This window comes from Sipha flava, unplaced genomic scaffold, assembly GCF_003268045.1.
Source record: "Sipha flava isolate LNK unplaced genomic scaffold, YSA_version1 252_pilon_pilon, whole genome shotgun sequence".
NCBI classification, from domain to species: domain Eukaryota; kingdom Metazoa; phylum Arthropoda; class Insecta; order Hemiptera; family Aphididae; genus Sipha; species Sipha flava.
Genome location: NW_020272904.1, coordinates 2088882 through 2102571, shown reverse-complemented (window position 1 = coordinate 2102571; position 13690 = coordinate 2088882). Strand labels below are relative to the sequence as shown.

Below are 13690 nucleotides of genomic sequence, written 5' to 3'. Positions count from 1 at the left end.
ATACTTTCTCCACTATTTTTGTTTGTGTCAAATTTGAGAAACTACTTATATCTGTTGAATATATTGATATATTGAATTTTAGTCAATTATAGTATCAACTCATTACTGACTTGTATTAATTGTTATAGTGTTATAGTATATTATATATCAATTATAAAATTCCTTAGATGGAGTTTTCTTGTTTTATATAATAAGTGACTTTTTATTAATATAACTATGATTAATTGGTTTATATGATCATATAAAATTTTTGAGAACTTATCATCTAAAAAGAAAAAAGAAAAAAAAATTTTAAAAATAATAATAAAATGTTATAATTAAATTAACTTTATATTTTTTCAGAAACATTTATGAAACCTATTTTATTTAACAAAGAAACTGATTTATCTAATAATAAATCTGAGAACTTGCATGCATTAAAAGAAGAAAACAATTATTTAGGAAATTGTATGTTTATGACTATTGAGATGTGCGATGATTTTTATAAAAATAAATTATTAAATAACAATACCACTAATACAAATACATTTTTTTCAAAGGAGATAAAAGATATATTGAAAGAAATGTATGTTGATGAAATGTTTATATCTTTGTGTCAACATATGGTTGAAAAATGTGGTAAGATATTTTATTAAGTTTTATTTTTATTATTTTACTTATTTTTAAATATATTTTTTCAGTGGATGAACATTTTTTTCAAAAGATGAATAAACATATAAACAGGCCAATTGAAGTCAATGATATTAAAACTATTAATGGTATTCATTTTGTGGCTTATTCTTATTTTTCTCACTTTTTTTTGGAAAAAAAATTTTTGCACATTCTGATTTTAATTTGGTTATTTTTCATCTATAATATTCTTTTATTGTTTAATTTGCTATATTATACTTCAATTTTTTGGTTTTATATAATTTCAATGCTCGACTTGGCAAAATTAAAGAAAGGGGACTCTGCTTTAAAAAAAAGAGCATCAACTTATTAAGCGTTATAATTATAATTTACTAATAGTAGGGGGATGCTAAAATTTCTCAAGTTGAGGCACTCCATCCCCCCTGCATTCCTCCTCAAGTTGACCACTGTATAATTCTAATACAGAACAAGTCAAGTATTTAGTAGTGAAATATGGCCATTCTGTAGAAAGTACTAAGTACCAATCTTACAGAATTGTATTATGTTTGTATTACACCTATAAAATGTTTGTTTCATGCTCGCAATTTAATTATCTTTTAAAATTTGTGCAGGACACAGGTAAACAATTATTACCTGTCAATTTCTCACAGATTATTATCACACTGCTAATTTTATTCAAATGTACAAATGCCTATACTAAATACAGACCTTAATAATTATGTATCATATTTATCTACAGCATCAATAGTTTTTAAAATGTCATTTAATTCACATAATTAAATAATAAAAATACCCTAAATATCTATAATTCTATGTTATATATATAAGCCTATAAATAATAATTTGTAAAAGAATAAATAAATTTAATTAATATAAAATTGTAATTATTATTTTATTTTTTTCTTTATTTATTTTACATTTGTATTTTAGATGAAAGTAAAATATATCATGCATTGAAAAAATCAAATCTTTCAACCACTGCAGAAATAATAATTAAAAAAGATGTGAATAACAGTTATCAAGAAAATAATGAACCGAGTATTTCTGTCAAGAAGACAAAAGATTCCAACTCTCCACAAAAAACAAAGAGTAAGATAAAATATGAAAAACACCTAAACACTGATTAAAATTGATTTAATTGACACAAATACAATATAGTGATTACAGCTATTAATATTATTTAATAATATTAGTATTATTGTTAAGTATATACAATACTTAATTGCTGGGTAGTAAAATAATATGACCGAATAGGCAATACAAATTATAATTCTGATTAATTCTAGTTTTTAAAGAATTTATGGTTTTAAGTGTAATTAATTGGTATTTTGACCCTAAATTTTAATATCTAATGACCTATAATCCTAAAATATAATCTTCATTTATTACAAATAATTAATATAAACGTTAAAAATAATTTTGTCTATATATAAATTAATTAGTACTTTTTTAAAAAAAATTTTCTCCCCTTAGTATAATATATAGTTCTTAGAAATCATCTAAATTATTATTTGTATAGGATAGATTAAATTGAATTGGTTTTTTATTATTATTATTTTATTAATTTAAAAATAAAAAAACAGGGGAAACCTAAAATTAGATAATATTTGAATACAAATTATAAATAACCGTCAACACAAGCAATATAAGAAGATGGATTATTTTAATAAATTTATAAATTCAATTATTTCTTATGAAGTTGAGGTGAAAAATAAATTATTTTTATTGTTTCAAACTTATTGAGTATATTTTAATAAAATGTATAATTATTAATTAGTATTTTATTTTATTTTCTAGATGTTAAAAGTAACTTGAAAATCAGAATTATCTTTAGAAATTTAATAAATTCAGATAAAATGTTGAATGAAATGTTTGAATCAAAAGAATTCAGAAATTTAAGATTTTTTAGTGAAGAAGAAATTGCCAGGTAAATCATCATATACATACATATATTGAGTGTATTAAAATGGTTGTAAGGCTTATATCAATGTTTTTATTTGTAAATTTTAGTTCAATTGGGGTATTTATTTTTGAACAAACATTTGGTCCTCCTATTATAACTGGATTATCAGCTTATAAAGTAAATTATGATCAATTAAATGATGAAGTGAAAAATAAAGAATTGGGATCTGTGAACTTAAGCATTATTTGTCCACAAATAATGAAATTAACTACAATTACTCTAGCATTAGTAAAAATGTTAAGAAGCAATAAACTAATTGATCTTATCTTAAATGTTATTCGAAAAAATTTATTAAATAAGAAAATGAATTATAATCATATTACTACAATTGTAAGTAACAAAATATTATTGTACAAATAATTTGTATAGGTTTATTGTTTCACATTTCATTAAAACATTTTCTCTTAATTAAATTTGTTGTACATTTAGGATCATCAAATAATAACGCAAACAGTATATTTTGTTGATATTTGCGTTAGGTTAGGACTATTAAAAACACTTCAAACATTTATTTTTGATTCAATGATTTTGTTATCCAATAAATATTGTTGTATCTTATTTACATCTTTATTGTTATGGAAGAATTGCTTACCAAGATCTGTAAATAACAAAATAGGTAAATATTTATTTAAATAAAATAATGATTCGACATAGTTTACTATAGTAAAATATTGTTATAAATTGATTGTTTAGATCCAGTTATTATTACAGTCATGTCTTATTTAATAGCGAAAAAAAAGGTTTTATCAGAACAAACTGTTGGTCGAGATATTTTTCAGAGAGAATTGATCAACTTACTATCATTTCATTTTAATTACTCATTCAATATAGATATGCCACATAATTTTGTTCAACATATACATAAACCTGGTATGATTATATTTTGTACTATTTATAATATTTTAGTTTAAGTAAAAATTAAACAATTATTTATGTTTTATAGATTTTTTCATATCTATAGTTATGTTTTTAAAATGCTGCAACCCCAAAGACTCGGTAGAGTTTATGATAAATTGTTTATTTCCCATAGTTGAGGATTATCTTAATTCACAACAAAACGAAACTAATGCCATAAAATTAATGGAAACATTACGTAAGTAAATCTAATTTTATTTATGTTATATTGTTCGATCATTTCTATAGAAAATTATTTTTAGATTTAGCTATCCAACCATTTAAGATAACTTGTAATAGTACTGTAGCTACATACCTAAAAAAATGTAAAGGTACAACATATGGTACTAAGAAGGACGAAAAAGAACATATTTACAACACCACTTATAACAGTTACAAGACAATACAATATAAATTTGTTGAATATCTTAATGATACTCGACCTCGTGAGTATAATAACTAATAATTTTCTTAATCCAATATTGAATATTTTGTTGAACAATTATTTTCAGGTTCTCAGTTATTTGAAGAGTCTCTTGTATCAATAATTATAGTACTAGGATCCGTAGATTATGTTACCAGTTGTGTTTCTTTGATGAAATGGAATCCAAAATTTCCGCTGTCTACAATTCTTTGCAAAAAAATGAATATGTTTAAATCAATTATTGGTCACAATTTATGGGATAAATTGTGTATTATAGACAATACTGATATAATTAAGTGTTTGGTAAACAGTTGCATACTAAAAAAAGATGTGTATAATACTATATTACGAATTTACTCTATTTAATTATAAGTTAACATAATTGAAAATAAATATTTATTATTTATTTTAGAATATTTTAGAATAGCAAATTGACTGATAATATCTGTGATATAAATAATTTTAAAATTTTTAATGGTGTGTATACCAAACTAAGTAATCATTATTTTTATTTTTGTGTAATGACAACAAATTTTTAAAAAATGTGGAATGTATGTGTATATTCATGTACAATTAATTATTTGTATTTATCTATATACTAGTATAGTTTTATGAAATAAATGTTGTTTAAACATTGTTATATTTCTTATTATACAACTGTTTTTATGTTTATAATAAATGTTCTTTTCTTCTAAATGTGGTGTTAATTTATAAATGTATGCAGAAACTATATGATTTTTTCTAATATAGAATATTAATTTATTTTGTCATTGACTTAGTGTTAAGCAAATTTTAATTATTTTCTTTACATTTTTGTTATAATGTAAATAAATTTATGTAATAGTTTTAGTGTTAAAACTTATATCAACAAGTACTTAAGTAGCCCAGAATATCCCAAAAAAATTTTTACAAAATACACTTTCTATACTGAGTTATCAAAATAATTATAAATTTTCAATTTAAATTGTTTAGTAAAATTTTAGTGAATTAAGCATATGGTATATATACCAGACTTAATTTTTTTTTATGTTTTATCCTAGTATCCCTAACTTAATAGTATTAAATATGTGAAAATATTTTTGGTTAACATATTTGATTAATATTTTATATTTTATGGTTCGACCTTACTCATTTTTAATCCAATATCCCACTTTAGTACAAACTATAACATGAAATAAAGAAATATCTGATAATAAATTAATATTAAGTGGTAGTGTGTTTAATTGAAGGAACCATGTTCCTTTTTAGATTCTGAGTGAAATGAAGAATGTTGATTTTACTGTTTATTTCCTTTTTTTACATTTGTAAATAATTTTGATATAGGGTACTTCAATCCAGGACTGGCTTTAAAATATTTTTTATGCTTAGTCAGTCGTTTTTACTTTTTTTATTATACCTTCTTGTATACAATTTTTTTGATTCTTCCTTCGAGAAGCAGTATTACCATACTATCAGGAGAGTTTACACGTGAATAGACAACTTATAATTGGTCATGGGAGAAACAGTTATTCCTTAAATCCACTCCTGCCACTTTCAAAGACTGTCCTTACGCTTTATTAATTTTCATGGCAAAACATACCTTTACGGGAAACTGTAGCTGTTTGAATTGAAACTGGTAGTCACGATTGACAATTCACTCGCATCATAAGACAGTAAACGAAGTCCAAACTGGTGAAGTGATTAGTAGGTTACCCATCGAAAACACGACCTGTTCTAGTAGCACTAAACATTTGTTGTAAACAATATTCATTATGGTTTTAATAACAATCTCTCGTTAATTTTTTACCAGTTCTCTTTTGAAATCTTCTGACATACTATTCTTATCCTTTTCCCAAAGTTTTAACGGGTCAGTTAATTGACAAAACAGCAAATAGTTGACGAATTTTTTGTGGGGAATCAGAAATAGTGGCTTCTTCAAGAGTTCGGTCCCAATGAGCATCAGCTTCCAACAACCCCAGAGTTTGACAGGCAAATTGATAAAATGGATGACACCTATCATAAAAGCAAGTCGGTCCTGTACTTCATGCAGGCACGTAACCAGACATATTTTTATAAGGGGGCCAACATTTTTTGACCCTTTTCTGTAGTTGTGTTTATCAAATGTGCGTTCAATATCCGTGTTTGGAATTCCTAGTTTTCAATCTATAATACACGTACTATTGTCTTATCTCAAATTGTCAAGTGACGAATATTTATAAAATATAATCTCAGAATTTAATTGTTGTTATACGATCGTTAATTATATGGAATGGGCGTATGTAAACTCCGCCACAAGTACCTTTTTTTACTGTAAACTCCGCCAGAAATATAAAACAAGTAAAATTATATACATGTTAACTCCGGCAGTGAAGAAAATCGAATAGTAGTATAAAATTAATATGACATATTATTAAAAGTAATACGTAATAAGTAATAATAAGTGAATATTATTATTATAATATTATATAATATCCAGTGGTGTATATATGGGAATGGTCCAGGGGTACTGGACCCCCCCCCCCAGAACCTCTCCAAAAAATAAACTAAAATTCTTACATATTTGCAAAATTGGCTATGTTAAACATTCACAGGGAAGTTGAAATTGCTATTGATGAAGGGATAGAGGAGTTGGCCAAAAAATCGAGACGACTGGAAATTATTTTATAACAATACTTTATAGTATATAGTGTTAAATACAATATATAGGTATATATATATATATATATATTACATACAGTGGTGTAATAAAAAAAAATTTCGGAGGGGGGGTTTTATACGTAAGAAAAAAATTAATTAGCATAAATAAAAAGGTCTCTAGAGCTGAAAAATCCGAATTAATAAAATATAATAACACTGAATATTTTTGGGTGGAGGGGGGTGTCCTCAATCTCTTCCACCCGTCACTACTCCCGTTCCACAACAGAAATTGGATTATAAATTAAAATAAAATTGAATTATACAATATTACCTACAAACATACATATTAAAATTAAATGAGGATTAGATCCTGTAATGTTTCAGAAATAATTAGTTTATTTATACTTATAAAATTTTCCTAAATATTAAATATTTTGGGGGGTTTGTCCCCTCCCGTTACTACGCCACTGATTACATAAGACTACGATTATTACATTATATATGTAGTTCAACTTCCACCATAAACTGCATAAGAACGTAACTATTGCAATATAATATATAGTTTATATTAATTATTAAATTATTATTTATGTATAAACTGTGGACACCCTCAGAAAAAATTGAAAGTACGCCACTGATAATATCATACCTCCATTTTATTTCACCAGACGCATATTTTATATTTTGGTTATATTTGTAGTTGTCAAATAAAACCAATAAATTGCCTTGTTGACCAGTAATTAATTTTATATTATTACTTTGTTGCGACATATTTCGTTCAATACAAAATATACACTGAAACACGCAGACAACGAATGTTCGTCAAAGTGTACTTTACGTATACCTTACCTACTGCCGATATCATCATTGGAAATACTAATTTCAAATATGAATATAAAATTATAAATAAATGAATCGATGTGGATATATATTCGATCCATGACAATAGTTTATCAATTTCGACATACATCATCGCAATAGATGTCAACATATTTAATGTAAGAAGGCACATGGCAATATGAGCACTGAGCAGGTAAAAAAAATTAAACTTAAGTTTACACATGCCCATTACAAGTAAGAAAAAAAAAACTGGCGGAGTTTACACTAAATCTTTTATTATCTTTTTATCTTTACAGATATTTTAGCTAGAGTTTGCAATCACCCATATAGAAATACATTCAGGATTTAACTGGTTTGAGACAACTAAATACTATAATAACCGAAGTTCTGTTTCTTTTTCATCATAACCAACAAAACATATTTGTGAAAATTATGGCTCGTTTTCATATGAAGATCGACATAAATTCTGAATTAAATATATACATTTTCAGTTACCTATTCTATAACTGTTGTAGCAATTTGAAACACTTACCCAAGTAATAACTTAATATTTCAGATTTCATTATTTTAAAGATATTATATATTTTTATTCATAATATTTAATTACTTAACTCTATAGTCCTACATTTTTTTTATTTTTTTTTTTATTAAATTAGAACATATATCAATCTCTTCAAAAATATAAACAAACTTATATGATCCCTTAACTTTGGTCTTTAAGTGAAATAGCACGTCAGTTTCAAATTTAAAAATTGACTAAAACAATTTAATTTACCCATCCATTTAATTTGACCTAAAGGTTTTTTATGGTTTATTTTTGTATAACTTATCTCATTAATTTTTAATAAAAATCTTACATTTTACAAATACTAACATATAAGAGATATTGAATCCATTATGTTAGTAAAAAAAACTAAAAACTTTAAATCTTGAATTTTTTTCTCTACAATAAAACCAAATTGGTCTCTAAATTATAAATATTCATTGAATAGTCTTCCATAAAGCATATTTTTACACTGAAATTATAGTTGTATTTTATTCTCTAAGCATTTGTTTTGTTTCAAAATTAATGATAGTTTATTGCTAACAGGAGAAATAAAAATATTTATTTTTTTTAATTTACATATATTTTCAAAGTCAATATATGAATATATATAAAAAAAAAAAAAATGTTAACGGTAAGACTTTTGGTATCTGGCACGAGCTCCTGGACCTCCGAACTTCTTTGGTTCACAACGTCTTGGATCGGCAACCAATAGAGTTCTATCATATTGGATTAAAATATCTTTGATTTCCTTCTTGCTGGCTTCATCAACAACTAAAATAAATTATAAAAATATATTTAATAATATTACATGATGTGTATATATATAGTCAATTACATTTTTGATAGTAAGAAACTAAAGCTTTAGAAATTGCTTGTCTGATAGCGTAAATTTGAGCGACATGTCCACCACCATTAACACGAACTCTCATATCAACTTCATTGAAACGATCCTAAATTAATCAAAATAATTAATCATACAACATAAAATAAATGTAATAAAGAGTTAATGTATATAACAATCATTGAATTATTCAAAGAAAATAAGAATAAAAATATGATTTAAATTATTACAACTAAAAAAAAAAAAAAAAAAAACATAAGCATTTAAGAAAACTCACTTTTCCCAACAATAAAATAGGTTCTTGCAATTTGTATTGCAGAACTCTGGGTTCAACCATGTCTAATGGACGTCCATTAACTCTAATGTTGCCACTACCACTTTTGCAATAAGCTACGGCTGTAGCTGTTTTCTAGAACAAAAACAATAATTTAAAGATAAAACTTTTTATTCTTTAATTTAAAAAATTTAAGTTATTTGAATCTTTTCAATTAATACATAAAGTTTAAACATTTTAATAATTTTAATACAAAATTAAGTTTGATTGATTTGATTTTTGATTTGAAGAATACAATACAATTATACAAATTCAAGACATGGCAAAACATCAACATAATAAGTTAATAAGTAATAATTAAATATAATGAATAATAAGTTTGTAATCCCATACTGCAAGTGACTAAAGATATTATTGAACAAAAAAATAAAATGAAACATTTTTCAAAATGTATAAAAAATATGCACTTAAATTTGTATAAATTAATAATTTAAGACGCGATTTGTAAATTGAATCTTTATTATGATATAAATTTCATATGAATATGAATATAATATTGCAATCATTAATTAATTGATCAAGCGCCTAATTAATAAGGAAAATATTAACATTTTGAACCCCTTATCACCTAAACCAGAATTGAAAATAATCTGCATATTTACCTCCTAATAAGAAACAACTAATATTAATTAGTAATTGGTAACTAAAAATCATATACTTATTAATCTAAAATCTACTAAAAACGTTTTAACTTCAATATATTACATAAATACAAAACAATACATACCTTACGGCCAAACACTTGTACACATTGGACTGGTGTTTTCTTTACCTATAAAAATCCAAATATTAATTTAGAAAAAAAAATGCCTGAAGTATATTTAAAGTGAGTTGCGAATATCAATCGTTTCAATACTTATTTAATACACGTGTGTACAGTCGATTTAATTCAGAGTTCAGAAAAATACAGTTATAACAAATTACATATTACCTTGGGTTTCTTAACTTTAACTTTTTTCTCAGCAGTCATTTTTTAAGTGTTGGTGTATTTAATAGAAACCTAATGAAAAATTTTAATTTAATGAACAAAACGAATCGTTATACCTAAACAACTAACTGGAGAAAAAATCCTGAACGCGAAAGAGAGGTTTGTTAACTATGACGCGATTGAGGTTAGAAATTTTGTGGATAAATGAACATAGTGACCAACGCATCAACAACGTTTCTCTGATTTTTATATCATCTTAAGACCAGTGGTACCAATATCATAATGTTGATAATAGATACCTTTAACACTAGACATTTAACCCAAACCCACGTTTTAATTTTTACAGCTACGTTTGGAATTGAGAAGATATGTCTTTCTCCACATTTAAGTCGACTGTTGTTCAATTTGATACATATAATATTTTTAAAAAGTTTATAATGATTGTACGAGATAACTCTTCACTTAGAAGATTTATTTCGATGTAACTATAATATGATTATTTAAACTGTAGTTTTATTATTTATTAATTATTTAAAAATATTAAATAATTCAAATATATTGAAATAGAAGTAATGGCTATTTGGATAAATAATATATACAAAAAGAAGTGATAGGTTTGCTTTATATGAATAATATACTAAAAATATTGGATAAACCTTTTTTAAAGGTAGAGGTCTAACTTTTTATAAGCTAGAGCAGGGCCGGGCCTCAATAATGGCGCTTCTAACAAAATGAAAGTTTTGCGCCATCGGGGGTTGGGCCACACAACAAAAATAATTATAATATAATATATTGTATCATATTTTAGATTAAAGATTATCGTTATTATTGACACTTGAAAATTTTATTTTTAAATTTGTATATTACCCAGCGACTATAAGTTAAAGGGAAATAATTTATACCACGTTTTCCTCATAATTGTGATAATAATAATAAGACTATATTTTTAGTACCTTACTGTACGTCGAATAGTATCTATAGTGTGTTTTATAGTTTTTGTGAATCTATCAAATTTTAATTTTTAACATGTCTGAAAAAGCGATGTTTATTGAAAGTTCTCGAGGAAAACCTTCGATAATTCGTAATAGTTACAAATATTTTATAGTGTATAAGTTAAAATTAGAATTTGGATTATCACGTTAGTGATGTTATTTTAGTACTTGTCAAGCAGTTATATACATAAATAAAACTGAAGAAATAGTAGTTGATAAATAATACAAAAATTTACATAATCATTTGCACCACCAAAAAAAAAAAAAAAAATACATCGACAAATAGTAAATAATGCATGTAAGCGTAAAGCAATTGATGATTTATTCTCACGACCAAAAAAAGTAATACCTAAGAAATTAGAACAAATTTCTGCTGACTGTTCAAATGTTGACGATACCAATCGACAATTTTATTATTTTATTTTTTGGAGGAAAATGGTCAAGAATTATTTTTATTTTTTCTTCCAAAAACGGTATTTCTTTTTTGGAGGAAAATGGTCCCGCCCATTATTATTACCTATTATTATAGCACTTTATCGTAGACCGTAATGGACAGTATTGCGATAACGATTAATGACATTTATAACATAGCTACGAGTCATTAGTAATGTTGCTGGATAGGTTTAACCTAACAAACAATTTGAAACGTGTTTTTATACTATTAGAACCAGGGCCGTATTTAGGGGGGGAGCTACAGGATCCGATTGCCCTGGGTGGCTAATTTTTTATATTTTCAATATTTAATGATCTAATATTTTTGAAACGAAACTTCTTTACTAAATAAAAAGTGTTTCTCAAAAAAAATATATATCGCCAATCACGGTGCATAACACACACACATACTCGGTAACGGTCGAGTACTGTCAATAAATCCAACCAGGGCTTATTCTAAAGCGCAGTTGGGCTTATTTTACGTATTTGGAAAAGGTAGATGCGCACTTGATAATAAATTTTTGCGTAATTGATTCGTAATTCAATGTTGTTTAGTGTTATTTTATACATTTCATTATGATTTATAAACAAAGTAAAAAGTAAATTTTATTTTTTAATAACAAAGTAAATTTATTAAAAAATATTAAAAAAAAATACTTTTAACACGAATGTAAATTGTTTTCTATCTTTTAAATACATTACATTTTAAATTACTTCATATAGAAGCTACGCATTTTATCATTTTTAACTATAATTTGACAGTATATTTTGAGATCATAGTTTTATTTTAATAGGCTTATTTAAACAAAATGCGTAATTGATAAAAATCCTTAGAATAATCCCTGGATCCAAAGATTTACAAACAATCTAACCTTACATTGACGTTGCACTTAGAAAGTTTTTGTGTATACCAGCAACGAATTATTCTTCAATAAGATCTTTTTCAATCAGCAGAAATTTATATTTGGTATAATTAAGCGTTTTTTATTGTTGCCCCTTGGTGTCTCAAATTTCTAAATATGTTCCTGATTAAAACATAGATCACTCGTACTGAATTCGCAGATCACCCAACGCCCAGTAGATAACCTGCTACACGAATGCCAAATAAGCATATTCTTATATTTCTTATATTCTTATGCATCAATATATAAATATGAATCATAATTCTAAAATCAAGAAATATTCTAAATCAAGAATTAATAGAACTTTATTTTTTTAAAAATATTTTAAAAATTAGATTAGCGATTTTCAACGGATGAATCAATCTTTGCACTTATATGATTTAATAATAAAGTAGAAAAAATAGAAAAATGTTTTAAAGTTCTCAATTTATGGTTCAATGTTTAATATTAAGAGTTAATTATATAATAAATAAATCAATTATAATTGTAAAATACATTATATTCATAGCGTATTTTATTATAGGAATAGTCCAGTAAACATATATATATTAAATAGTTAAGTACCACATCATATACCCTTTATTCATGAATACAGGATTATACTTACTATAGGAAATACGTAATGTGATCAGTTGAGACAATTTGTATTGCCTTTGTTAAATAGTTTTGGGACATTCTGTAAATGAAATATAGATAAGTACCAAATGTGAAACCAAAGTTAGGCCGGATTCACACTATTGCAATATTTTGCATTGTAGACTTGCTTGCAATATATATCATGCAAGAATACGCATAGTTATACGCAAGTGCATGTTCACATATATGCTTATACATTTTTAGTCTTGCTATTAAATATTGTTTAGTTCCAAAAGTGATCTGATTGCAAGTAGAAATGCTGTTTTTTTTAAATTTTTAACAAGAATATTAAATGGACCCAACAAAAAAAGGTGTAATTATTGTTTGCGATATGCTTCATAAAAAAATCTTAAAAAAGAAGCAAGAAGCTTATAAAATATAATAAAATAATTTATATTAATAATTGTATTAATATTATTATTATTGTTATTAAAAAAATGTTAAAAGTTCATAAAACACAATCACATTGATCATGCAGTTAACTAACTATTCGTGTTCGAGAATAAACTGGCATACAATTTCTGTCCAACATGTTGGACTGCATGCGTATTATCAGCGTTCAAATTTGTTCAATTAAGTTCTTGCACGAGTAAAAATAAGCATGCGGGAAAAAGCATACAAGAAATTGCAATAGTGTGAACCCGGTATAAGAAATAACAGATAAAAGTTTTCGTGGAACGAGCGTCAAGTCCCGATGCCAACGAACTATAA

General features: G+C 25.1%; 2 protein-coding genes across 2 annotated transcripts; one reads left to right on the top strand and one right to left on the bottom strand.

Moving 5' to 3' along the window:
• The first annotated feature begins 466 nt into the window (after positions 1-466).
• LOC112684613 lies at positions 467-4393 on the top strand. The gene is made up of 9 exons (XM_025556223.1): positions 467-618; positions 1561-1719; positions 2428-2557; positions 2641-2923; positions 3023-3209; positions 3287-3463; positions 3537-3686; positions 3751-3933; positions 4000-4393. The coding sequence occupies exons 1-9, from the start codon at positions 468-470 to the stop codon at positions 4275-4277; spliced, it is 1698 nt and encodes a 565-aa protein (XP_025412008.1). The 5' UTR covers position 467; the 3' UTR covers positions 4278-4393.
• A 4083-nt stretch (positions 4394-8476) lies between these two features.
• On the bottom strand, positions 8477-10201 carry LOC112684578 (40S ribosomal protein S16). The gene is made up of 5 exons (XM_025556164.1): positions 10021-10201; positions 9817-9861; positions 9033-9164; positions 8750-8864; positions 8477-8685 (listed from the first exon to the last, which is right to left on the bottom strand). The coding sequence occupies exons 1-5, from the start codon at positions 10057-10059 to the stop codon at positions 8540-8542; spliced, it is 477 nt and encodes a 158-aa protein (XP_025411949.1). The 5' UTR covers positions 10060-10201; the 3' UTR covers positions 8477-8539.
• Between the last annotated feature and the right edge of the window lie 3489 nt (positions 10202-13690).